Source organism: Vipera berus (assembly GCF_964194415.1).
Source record: "Vipera berus genome assembly, chromosome: 4".
In the NCBI taxonomy this organism is placed as follows: domain Eukaryota; kingdom Metazoa; phylum Chordata; class Lepidosauria; order Squamata; family Viperidae; genus Vipera; species Vipera berus.
In genome coordinates, this window is record NC_138206.1 from 111,782,229 (window position 1) to 111,795,288 (window position 13,060).

At 38.3% G+C, this 13,060-nt stretch overlaps 1 protein-coding gene across 2 annotated transcripts in view; it reads left to right on the plus strand.

Annotated features, from left to right (window-relative positions):
• Window positions 1-10,266, plus strand: part of DACH1 (dachshund family transcription factor 1) — a 362,459-nt gene extending 352,193 nt beyond the window's left edge. For both annotated transcript variants that reach the window (XM_081326850.1, XM_081326851.1), the window contains exon 11: window positions 7,813-10,266. In XM_081326850.1, coding sequence (XP_081182976.1) covers window positions 7,813-7,850 — 38 coding nt within the window. In that variant the 3' untranslated portion in view covers window positions 7,851-10,266. The remainder of the gene's footprint in view (window positions 1-7,812) is intronic.
• Window positions 10,267-13,060: the final 2,794 nt, after the last annotated feature.

The window sequence follows — 13,060 nt, forward strand, 5'->3', positions numbered from 1 at the left end:
GAGTCCCATCTGCCCTATGGAGAAGAAGAGTCGAATCCTCTTTCTTCAGAAAAGCATTTTGTTCCCTCAGCTGGTATAATTGTTATTATTGAGGGGGTCGTGGGGCGCTCTCTGAGCTTGCTTGTTTGCTTGCAGATGTTTCATTATTCTAACTAGGTAACCATCATCAGTGCTAATAAGGTGTGCTGTGTGCTGCTAGCACTGATGATATTACCTAGTTAGGGTAATGAAACGTCTGCAAGAAAACAAGCAAGCTCAGAGAGCACTAAGGACCCTGCATTCCAATCCTGAGCTACAACTATTCTCCTTCGTTTATTTATTTATTTATTATTTGGATTTATATACCGCCCCTCTCCCGAAGGACTCGGGGCGGTGTACAGGGCAATTAAAACACTATATACAACACATAATATACAAAAATTAAAATAAATTAAACCAAGTAGCCCTAAACAATAAAACACGTTCTAAAATTTAAAATTTAAAATCTAAAATCCCAATCCCTCAGTCCAGGCCGGCAAGTTCAAATAGCCAAGTCTTCAGGTCGCGGCAAAAAGAGCGAAGGTCGGGAGCCATCCGGAGCTCAACAGGGAGCTGATTCCAGAGGGCAGGCACACCCACAGAGAATGCTCTCCTCCTGGGGGCCGCCAGTCGGCATTCCCTGACCGATAGCACCCTGAGGAGGCCCTCTCTGTGGGAGCGCACAGGACGATGGGAAGTTAATGCCGGCAAAAGGTACTCCTGTAAATAATCCAGGCCCATGCCATTTAGGGCTTTATAGGTCATCACCAGCACCTTGAATCTCACCCGGAAGACAACTGGAAGCCAATGCAGCTCGCGGAGCACAGGTGTTACATGGGAGTATCGGGAGACCCCCATCACAACTCGCGCGGCCGCATTCTGCACCAGCTGGAGCCTCCGAGTGGTATTCAAGGGCAGCCCCATGTAGAGAGCGTTGCAGTAGTCTATCCAAGAGGTCACGAACGCATGAGTGACTGTGCGTAAGGCATCTCGGTCCAAATAGGGCCGCAACTGGCGCACCAGGCGAACCTGGGCAAAAGCCCCCCTGGTCACAGCTCCTATATGATCTTCTAAACTGAGCTGTGAGTCATGCCCTATCTACCGGGGGGTAACACCTCACCCCCTATAGATAAAGATGGAATAGAGTGGACAACCTGAGATGCCGGTATGCACAGCCACTCGGTCTTGTCGGGATTTTGATGGTTGTTATATTGTTATCCATCATCCTCATCACCAGAGAGTTTGCTTAGGTACAGACACCCACAAGTGCATGAATACAAAATGGTTTTTAAAAAGGGATGCTTTGGAAAAGCTCTCTTTCAATTCAAAAGAGGGAGGAGGGAACATTTCTCCCTTTCAAACCAGACCTTTTTGAGTCTTGAGAAGCAGTAAACTTGTCCCATTTATTAGGAGACCTTGGTGGGTCTCAAATTAAAAGTAATAACCCTAACCCCAATCCATTTCTATGCTTGCTGCTGAATTCTTTGCCTGCCTCCCCTCATTACAGAGCGGAGATATTTTTCCAGACTTGCAGATGTAATAAATAAATGGCAAGCTGTGTAATGACATAAGTTAATTCCAGTCTTGTTATAAATTCTGATGATGGACGTGGAAAGCACTTCAGATAGTAACCATAGTCACAGCCTTCATTTGCTGTGTTCCATTGTACCGAAGTAATAGGCAGAGATACACTTGATCTTAATTGGGTGATATTTATGTATGGTGCTCTGTTCTATATACATGTTTATAGTTGTTGTTTCTGAAGCTGCAAGAGCTGGAAGTTGCTCACGTTGATTAATATTCTTTTGTAATGCACAATCACTTGGGGTGACTGGAGATTCTTGGGCTGAAGGAACAGGGGAAAAACACCCTCGAGTCCCTAAATTATTATTACTTGGAAAAACTGGTATTAGGTGACATAATGATATCAGAAGAAAGCTTCTCTCTCTCTTTCTCTCTCTCTCTCTCATCTGTATCTATCTGTCTATCATTCACATAAGGTATCCATCATTAATTTACTATTTGATCTCAGGTGGGTTTAAATATTAATCAATTCCCTCCCCCCCTCCCCTCCTTGGACTGAGTCTTATGCATTTATTCAGTGAACCTCAGGCAAATATTCTCTTAGCTGGGGCCAATAGCAACTGCAGTTTAAGTCAGGACTGCACCTCAAGTGACTTATCAATCTTAGGGTGATCTTTTATTCCCATGCAATCAGCATTTAGAAGAATTCTCTGCATTAAGTTCTCCCCAGAAGCAGAAGGTGTCACTGAGGACTCCTTAGACTGAGCTAGAATACTATTCTTTATTGAAATATTTACAAGCAGGTGGAATGGAATGGAATGGAATGGAATGGAATGGAATGGAATGGAATGGAATGGAATGGCATAGAATAGAATAGAATAGAATAGAATAGAATAGAATAGAATAGAATAGAATAGAATAGAATAGAATAGAATAGAATAGAATAGAATAGAATAGAATAGAATAGAATAGTCTTTATTGGCCAAGTGTGATTGGACAAACAAGGAATTTGTGTGTCGATAGATAGATAGATAGATAGATAGATAGATAGATAGATAGGTAGGTAGGTAGGTAGGTAGATAGGTAGGTAGGTAGGTAGATAGATAGATGGATGGATGGATAGACAGATAGATAGATGATAGATATAGATAGATGGACGATAGATATATAGATAAATATAGATGCATAGATAATAATAATAATAATAATAATAATAATAATAATAATAATAATAATAATAATAATAATAAGAAGAAGAAGAAGAAGAAGAAGAAGAAGAAGAAGAAGAAGAAGAAGAAGAAGTTGGAAGGGACCTTGAAGATCATCTAGTCCAACCCCCTGCTAAGGCAGGAAACCCTATACCATTTCAGACAAATGGCTGTCCAGTCTCTTCTTAAAAACTTCCAGTGTTGGAGCATTCACAGCTTGAGCAGGCAGGTTGTTCCACTGGTTAATTGTTCTAACTGTCAGGAAGTTTCTCCTTAGTTCTAGGTTGCTTCTCTCCTTGACTAGTTTCCATCCGTTGCTTCTTGTCCTGCCTTCAGGTGCTTTGGACAATAGCTTGACTCCTTCTTCTTTGTGGCAGCCCCTGAGATATTGGAACACTGTTATCACGTCACCCCTCACCCTTCTCTTCATTAAGCCTTGGTGGAGCAGTGGGCTAATGCCTCCTTAAGTAACACCAGCTGCCTGCAATTAGTGCAGGTTCGCATCCCACCAGGCTCAAGGTTGACTCAGCCTTCCATCCTTCCGAGGTAGGTAAAATGAGGACCCAGATTGTTGGGGGCAATTAAGCTGACTTTGTAATAATGCCGCTTGGGGTGTGTGTGAAAGCCCTAACAAGCAGGCATATACATAGAATGAAGGCTATTGCTAAGCACAAATCAATGGATTTGTGCTTAGATTGTAAGCCGCCCTGAGTCTTCGGAGAAGGGCGGGATATAAATGGGATTAAAATAAAAATAAATAAATAAATGAGACATACCCAATTCCAGCAACTGTTCCCTATATGTTTTAGCCTCCAGTCCCCTAATCATCTTTGTTGCTCTTCTTTGTACTCTTTCTAGAGTCTCAACATCTTTTTTGCATTGTGGCGACCAAAACTGGGTGCAGCGTTCCAAGTCTGGTCTTACCAAGATAGATAGATAGATAGATAGATAGATAGATAGATAGATAGATAGATAGATAGATAGATAGATAGATAGATAGAGCTTTTCTGTAAACCTTACATATCTATATTTCTGAAGTTGCTGGAGAAAAGACTCAGTAACTGATAAGGCGGCTTTCATTTAGAAATTACTTTCCTGTTATGATCACTTCCATTTTAATAATTCTAAATATGCTTCAGCTTTATCTTAACTCTTTCCTGTCGATAAGAACGTAAATGTTTCAGTGCATCAGCATTGTTTTGGATCTGTGGTAAACAAGTTCTCCTTTATTTGCCTCTTTAATGAGATCTATGGAGGGGAGGCAGAAATTGATTCTAACCTTAATTAGTTACCCCATTGTAGTATTTTGGTAAGGGCTAGAGTTTGTATTCCATCTGTTGCAAGATGTTCCTTTTATTTGGATTTCCTGATGCTGTTTTGTCAAAAATGCATGAATCATTTTCCATTTGTTTGCCTTTTGTCTCCTTTTCATTGTTCTGGTTCCTTTTCCTTCAATTATTAAAGTGCTGCGTTGAATGGGAGGTTAGGATTACATGGTGATTCACGTTCACCCTGCCTTATTAAAACAAATAAACCCAGCAGTTCTATAATCTGAATGCTCTTGAGCTCTGGATCACAGACGCTTTTATCAACATTGGGATGAAGGGGTTGTGTGCTTAGGAGCTTTCTTGTACAGCTGTTAAACGAGAAATGGCAAATAACATTAGATGCCTGCAAAAAATTCAGTGGAAACAAAATAGCTGCTATTTTCAATGACCATCCCTACTGAGAGGAAATGCTTTCGTTTAACGTAAAAGTTGATTAGGAATGAAAGAGTGTCGTCCAAATGTCCTGTGATGGCCACCAATGTGAGATTATGGAAGGCTATAAGCCAGGGGTCTTCAAAGTTGGCCCTTTTATGACTTGTGGACTTCAACTCCCAGAATTCCTCAGCCAGGCATGCTGGCTGAGGAATTCTGGGAGTTGAAGTCCACAAGTCATAAAAGGGCCAAGTTTGAAGACCCCTGCTATAAGCTATCCATAAATGAATGGAACCAAACTTCCCTTCATGGTTGTTTGGCTGAATATGGAATCATGTATGATACTGTTTCTGTAATAAGTTGCCATTCATTTCTGGTCATAGCCTTGATTGAAAACTTTCACCTGGATTTCTGATGGTTCTGTTTGGGAACGAGATTCTGAATGTGTGTGCTGCATGTTACTGAAATTGATCCTATAAAATAGGGGTGCCCCAATCCCTGGTCTTTAGCACTGTAGTGGTCCGTGGCCTGTTGGGAGCCAGGCCACACCAGCAGTGGATGAGCACTCGAAGCTCCATTTGCACAAGCAGTGGGGGTGCACATGAAACCATCCCCTCCCTTCCTGCCAGTCGGGGAAGCTGGAAAGGTTAGGGATTGCTGCAATTAAAGAATACTATGAAACAAATCAAGAAAACGTACCAAATTACAAATGTTTAAACTGTGTTTAGTCTCCAAAAATTGAAATTTCAAACACAACTACAATAACAATGACCATCTTATAGAAATAGCATTGCATACAGATTCAGCCATTGATCTGGATCAGCAAAGAGACTCGTTCTTTAGTTGAAGCTGGAAGTTAATGAGAGTAGCATCTAATAAAGGAGGATATTTGTAGCTCAGGATTGAGCTGTGGGGACCTTGGTGCTCTCTGAGCTTGGTTGTTTTCTTGCAGATGTTTCATTACCCAAACTAGATAACATCATCAGTGCTGGCATTGACATTGTCAGGATGGCAGCCATGTCAGTACCTTTGCACCCCCATCCCTTTGACCCATCAGACTGCAACCACCGTCTTCAGTTTGCTGCTGACCCCATATTCCTGATGCTTCTTCTGCTGTTGACTATTGTTATGTATTTACTTCATTGTTTAATTCTTTTTTAAATTTTGTATTTTATGTTTTTAACTTTTTATTGTTGTGAGCCGCCCTGAGTCCTTAGGGAGAAGGGCGGCATATAAATTTAATAAATTCAATTCAATTCAATTCAATTCCTTTTATGCCAAACAGATGACTGGGGTCAATATTTTGGCTGTCTTGAATGTGAAATAATGCAGAAAGACAATACTTACCCTGGAAAATCAGCTTGAAAGTATATTTTAGACATATCAGTTCATTTGGCATGTAGACCTTAGTAGTTAGATATAAAAAGACCCAATATAAGAGCTGATTCTTTAAACCTCTGCCTTCCTTTCCACCCTCAAAAGCTGTCAGTAAGGCTCAGAGCTCAGTTGTGCAGAAATAAGCAGCAAAAGTAGATGTGGTAGACAAATTTTAAAGCAGGGGTGGTCAATTAATATTCCCAAGGGCCACATGAGAAACTGAGATGTTGTGGAGCAGGGGTCTCCAACCTTGGCAACTTTAAGACCTGTGGACTTCAACTCCCAGAATTCCCCAACCAAGGTTGCAGAATGCTGTTGTGGAGGACCAAACCAATAGAGCTGCATGCACTCCTGCACATATGTATTTTTTTTTAAAAAAAATCACCTTCAAAATAAAAGCAATTCACACAAGCTATACAGGGCCATCCAAAGATGTGTTCCGGGAGCTATAAAATGCCCAGGTCTGTTGTAGACCTTTCCATTTGATAGCATGCTTCTGTAAATAAAGGATCAAAAGGGGAAAAAAGGGGAAAAATGTATATTCAGAAATAAGGGCAAGTATGATACAGCTTTCTTTTCTCATGAGAAGGAAACCTATATGCATCCCCCCTTCTTTGCTGGCTGCAGAAGTAAGAATGACTTTTAAGAGTCATTGAAGGTGTTCTGGAAGTAGATTATGGAGTAGATGGAGTTATATCACATGATTTTGCATCATCCCATTAACAGAATGACATCAGAGCTGTGGGTTTATAAAATTAGACTATCCTTTTCCCCAAGTGTTTGAGGCAAAGAGCTATTTTTGGGGTGGGAAACACCTGCTTCCCTGCAGGCTTTTGACCTACTCCAGTATTGTAGGCCAGATGTGATCTGCAATCAAAAAAGTTATTTTGGTATATTTGGCAGTTATCTTTCCAGGAGCACATCAAGTGCCCTTCTATTTAAAGTCTCCAGAAATATTTATATTTCCGTTCCTTTGCCAGTCTGCTGTGTGATTATTTGGTGGCTTTTCTTAATTGAATTTGTTCGATTTAAACATCCGCTCACTCCAATCGTCTCTTTTTGATTACTAAAAGAAACTGGATGGAATTTGAAGCCTCTGACTGACATGGCTATATGTGATTTTAACATGAGTTTTGCCATGGGTTTTGCAATGTGTTGGGTGAACAGATTCAGGCACTTGGCAACTGGTTCATATTTATGACGGTTGCAGTGTCCTGCGGGTCATGTGATGCCCATTTGCAACCTTCTGACAAGCAAAGTCAATAGGGAAAGCCAAATTCTCTTAACAGCCATGTTAGGAGATTAACGGCCGCAGTGATTCCCTTAACAAATGTGGCGACAAAGGTCGCAAAATGGGGCAAAACTCACTTAGCAACAAAAATTTTGGGATTGATTGTGGTTTTTATGTTGAAGACTATCTATAATACAAGGAAGAATAATTCTAGCAAAGATGAGGTTTTCCTGAGGGTTTTTTTTTTGTGTGTGGTGGTGGTTGTTAAGTCAACACCATGATTGTTGAAGTGAATCCATTTTTCTCCAATGGAGAATTTTTTTTTGCCAGAAACTAGAAATAAACACTAGAAACCGGCAAAAAATTGGTCATGGTCATGTGACTTGGCAGGCAGCAATGGCTGTAAAAGCCAGCCAAATATGTTCACATGACCACAGGTGGATGCGGCCATTGTAACTTTGAAATCAGGTCACAAGTAGCTCTGGCGAGGTCTGTCATAACATCTAACCATCACTAAGTAACTGACCATATCTCTTGTTTAGAGTAACCTTCAATCCAGGGAAGTCAAAGTTCACCCAATTAATGTAACATTGTGTAACATTCATTGATAACGTTAATAACAAAGTTCACCTAATTAACATAACATTCATATTCTCAATCGATAAGAAATGCATCTTATCTAGAAGATGAAATACGCTATTGGGATGTTATTGTGAGAAAGAGTTTGCTAACATCTTTCTTATGCCTATTTCAGATGGAAGACTTTACCTGAAAACTACTGTTATGTACTGAGTTTGTCCATTTGGAACAATGGGTGTCACAGTCCAGAGGACTCTGCAGTAAAACATCCAGCATTTCAGAAGTTCTGCAGAAAGGGAAGGTGCTTTGCAGAAAACTTTTATCACGTCACATAGCCATGTGCAGAGATTGTAAGCGTTTGATGGGAGCATCCTCATTGCATTGCCCAAGCTCCATCCTGTGTTACAGAAGACGTTTCTACAACTTACGTAGCTTTCTAGTAGCTACCAGAAAATCTGTACTAAGACACCAGAGCAGAACTATATATTTCCATTTCAATGGAATAAGACTATATTCTCTTCTGAATATTTAGGCACATCAAGGAAATCTTCCACTTCTCATCTTAAGCACTCTTATGCCAAACCAGCAAGATGGTAGGAAAAAAAAAAGAATATTTCTAAAATGGGCATCAGAAGATGGCTAAAAAACTGAGGTTAGGATTACACAAAAAAATGTTATATACCATTTTCTTTTCTTTTTTTTCAAAATTCTGGGAAATGGATTTTTTCACACAAGACTTTGCAAGGTGATGATACCTTATAGAACTTAAACCAGTTTTATCTCAAGAAAAGAAGTACAGAGTTTCAACAGCATTATTTACGATTTACAGTAATCGCAAGAAGAAGAAGAAGAAGAAGAAGAAGAAGAAGAAGAAGAAGAAGAAGAAGAAGAAGAAGAAGACGGCTTACAATTTGTCATGTTAAACTATCAGTATAAGAGGGATGCTTAGTTGTTCCTCATTTCTGAAACTGTTCAGGTGTACAGTATATAACCAGAAAAACCACTCACAGAAAATATTATGTATGCAGTAGTATACTAGATTTTAGGAAAAACAACAATTTTAGAGAATATGTTTTGTCACCCTGTTGGTCCAAACAACATCTTTCTAATTTTAACGCATGCAGGCATGTAAATATTTGTCTTGAAGTCACAGTGTTAATGAAGGGAATCTTAACCGTCTGGGAGGGGTGAACTCCTTTGTATGTATATGCTGAAAGAGGGCACTTTTCGGAGTGGATCGTGGCCTCAAATCAACTCAACTCCCCAGAAATATTTTTCTATATTAATGTCATATTACTTCAACCTTGTCGGGGAGGAAAACCCTCCTCAAGGCTGTAAAGACACTTGATGTATCAGTCTAATACCACGTAGAGCTAAGTGATGAACAGTCTTTTTCAACCCACCATTGTTGGCAGTTCCGTGTTGCTTTTTTATTGTCTTTATAAAAATGGTCTCTGTTTTTTCACCTTTGTGCTCATAACTGGAAGCGAGTTGAAACCGAGTGTTTTCTAACATCTTAAATGTTCTTGGCTCTGCTGACTTCTCCACGTCCCCCCTTTAAAGACCACTCGGAAGGTTGTCCAGCCTTTCTGGATCTCTAATGTGTTGCGCAGAAAATGCCTTTTCTATGAATTCGTAATTGGGAACGTTACTTATCCGGATGACCTACAGCGTGTCCAAATTTAAATCTGTGGGTAAGGCAAAACTTTTAAGAGGGTTTTTGCGGTCGGCATTTTTGTTCGTTTTGGCGTGCCTCGAGACCACATCTTCATTTTATGTCTTAAAAAAAAAGGATCGTTTGAAAACACAAAACCAAGCCTTTGTTACTGGAGGGTTCTTTTTAAATCCTAAACAATTAAAAAAAATCTTAAATATACTTTTTTTAAAGAAAACTGTGCAGCCTTTAAAGGGTTAACAGTTAACATTTGATGAACTTTGCGGCAATTGGCTAATTCTATACAAGGGGGGGGGTTGGTTATTCACTTCACTAACAGCAGTGGTTCCAGTTATCTACCATTCCTCTCCACCATGAGTAGGTATGATCATTTTTACAATGTATTCTTTCAAAACACCATGGGATTCATCATTGTTTGCTTTGGTACATAAGTCAACGGAAATGCTAAATGAAGAGAAGACATATATCTTGTTAAAACGCGTGTAAATATTACAGTTCATGAAATGCTACCGTAAGATGAATTTGGGTTTCTTCTGCCTTCAGTTACCCAAGACCTTTTTTTTTCCCCTTTTGCCTAGAATATGAAGAAATGTTGTGTTCATGTTATTGTTTAAATGCTTTTTGTATTCTTAAAGATATTAAATGTCTAGTTGTTCTATATTATAATCACCTTTTTGCGCTCTATGCAACCCTTTGGAACAGAACATTCTCATCTTCATGTAGGACCTATGAAAATTGTCTATTTTTATCTATATATTTAAAGTTTTCTAAAAATGAGAAAAAAAAAGTTATTATGAATTTTGTTGTACAAAATCTGTACCAAAAAAAAAATCTGTTTTTACATCATATTGGAAGAATTGGATAATTTTTCTATTGTAGTCTAGTTAATCTGGGCCTGGTTTCATGTTGAGAACCACGTTTCTGGTATTGTATTTAATTTCCCTCTCTTTTTTTTCCTCCTCCTCCTCCTTTTCAACAATCTGCTAATAAAACTGTCTGAAATTTGCCTGTGACTTTATTTACAGTTCATATTTATTAAATTTGGTGAGATGTCTAACATTGGAGGGATATTTGCTTTCTGACGGGAGGCATCTTAAAACAACATAAGTCAGCTGTTTGCCATATGAGCAGAACAAAGCTGAATGATTTCATTTAACATGCAACCGCTTCTAGCTCTAATATGAATTACTGTGGTGAAGAAAGGAAGGGAAAAAAAGTCATAAAAGCACATTCTGTGGTTATTGTTTAACAAGCAGATTTTCTATATTTTGTTTCTTGCCAGCTAAGCAAACTGGCCCATCTGCATGATTTATTTATGTTCATTTCTCAGTTTATGAAGCTGTTATTTGTACCTTTTCCCCCTTTATATTGTGATATTCCCAGGATTCTTACTTTGCAAAGCTTTGTGCTGAATAATGTAAAGTGAACACACTGACGGAAGAAAACATGTCATTTCCATAACTACAACAGTTTGGAGATTTCTTGCTGCAAAGTCACTTCCTGCTGTTTGCAAGCTTCCTTCTCACTTCCGGCAAGATGCTTAGAAACTTTTAACAACTTGCCCAGTGGTGAGATTCAGCCGGTTCGCACCAGTTCGGCAGAACCGGTAGCTAATATTTTGTTGCCCAGGCCCAGAAGGGGCTTCCGGAAGCGGCATCCACCCAGGGAACAGCTTGTTCCCGTATTTGAATCCCACCACTGATCTTACTGCATAACCTCAGTAAGAAATTTAACTGCAGCATCAAAATATAGGCTCAGTGAATTAGATGAATCTTGCTCAGAAGATATATATTATTTTGTTTCACTTTCAAAGAACAGGGTTGTGTTTTTTTAAATAAAGAAAGAAATAAATGGAATGTGGTTGCATCAATTCTCTGACAAATACTTTTATGAAAGTGTTCGCTTTTGCTTCTATAATTGGTGGCTTATCTGCTTATAGCATTGCATACAAACAAGTAATGAAAATAGTACACTGGTACCTTGGTACTCATTGTTAATTGATTCCAGGAGGCATGCTGAGTATACCCAAAACTATGAGCACGAAGCAAATTTTTGCCGTATAGGAATAATGCAGCCGGCACCGACAAGTTCTAGCTTGTGATTGAGTACTGGGACAATTTTTTTTGCATCAAAATGTCTTCAGTACCACATTTGATGAGTTCAAAGAAGTTGAGTACCAAGGTGTGACTGTATGTGAATATTCTAGCATCATAAGAGAGACAGTTGATGACAATAAAGTAAACCAGTAATCATTTATTTTGCAAAAAAATGATTCTGCTTATGCTGATTTGGACATCTCACCCAGGTAGGAAAATAGATTGTTACCATGTGTATCACAAATATTTTGTGCTCTATTGTTTGAAATGGGGGAAGATGGTAGAGTGTACAGTTAACATACTTGCTCTTTAATCTTTTGTGTAACAACTAATCAGGTTAAATGAGTTTCTTAGTCACAGTGCTGCAGTGTTCTGCTAGCAAAATTCACCACAGAGATAAACACAGAGGGTCATGGCGCCATGCAATATATTTCCAATTTTCCTTTATGTTCATCAACAACTCATGTTAACTACAAGTTGTGCAAAGACCCAATTTTGCCCTATTTATTGATTTGTATAAAAAATGTAACCATTCCTATTTTCATATAAGACTTATTTCTAAACTAAGAAATCAAAGAATTCACTTCCAACCATAATCCTAGCCACGTTGTATTATTATTATTATTATTATTATTATTATTATTATTATTATTATTATTATTATTATTATTATTATTATTATTATTATTATTATTATTATTATTATTATTATTATTATTATTATTATTATTGACTCCTGTTGACTCCAATAACTAAAAGTAAATTACTACTGTATATTTGATGCTATTGAAGAGATAAACTAACAGCCATATTTAAGTAAAGCACAAGCCAATTACACCCAACAGTTTTTTCAGGCTAATAAGTAAAGACACAGATTTATAAATGAGTTTGAACTTCTAAAAGCAAGATTTCTGTGTGACTGGACTGAAAGTCAAGAGCTATTTTTTTCCAGTAGTGACTTGAAGTATGTATATTCATAGATGACCTGCTGGAATTGAAATCTGTCCTTATTCTTTTATTTTGGTACATTATTGGTTGTTTGAATGTTTCTGCAAGACACTATGTCACCAGTGGCAAAATGGCCAAATTGTATGATACAGCCAATAAATCACAACAGGATTGACTTAGTAATACTTGTGTAGAAATAGAATAAAATGAGACTTGTTCTACTGAAAGAGTTTCTGTGATTCCACGTACCACTGATAGATTCATCCTTGTCCCAATCCTGCCTCAGATGCAGTGATATATATATATATATATATATATATATATATATATATATATATATATATATATATATATATATATATATATATATATATATGTTTTCATACAGGTACAGGTATGTACGTATAGGTACAGGTACAGGTATGTAGGTCTTGGCGTATTCAGGTCTTTTCCCGTGTAAGATTGAGAGTGTCTTGACGACGTTTCAATGAGATGACGAGTGGAACCTCATCGAAATGTCGCCAAGACACTCTCAATCTTACACGGGAAAAGACCCGACTACGCCAAGACCTACATATGTGTGTGTGTGTGTGTGTGTGTGTATAGCATTGCATATATATATATATATATATATATATATATGTAATTATGACTGGTTAAGTTTTTTTCTTGGCTTAGTCTCTGGAACACTTTATGTTCTCCCA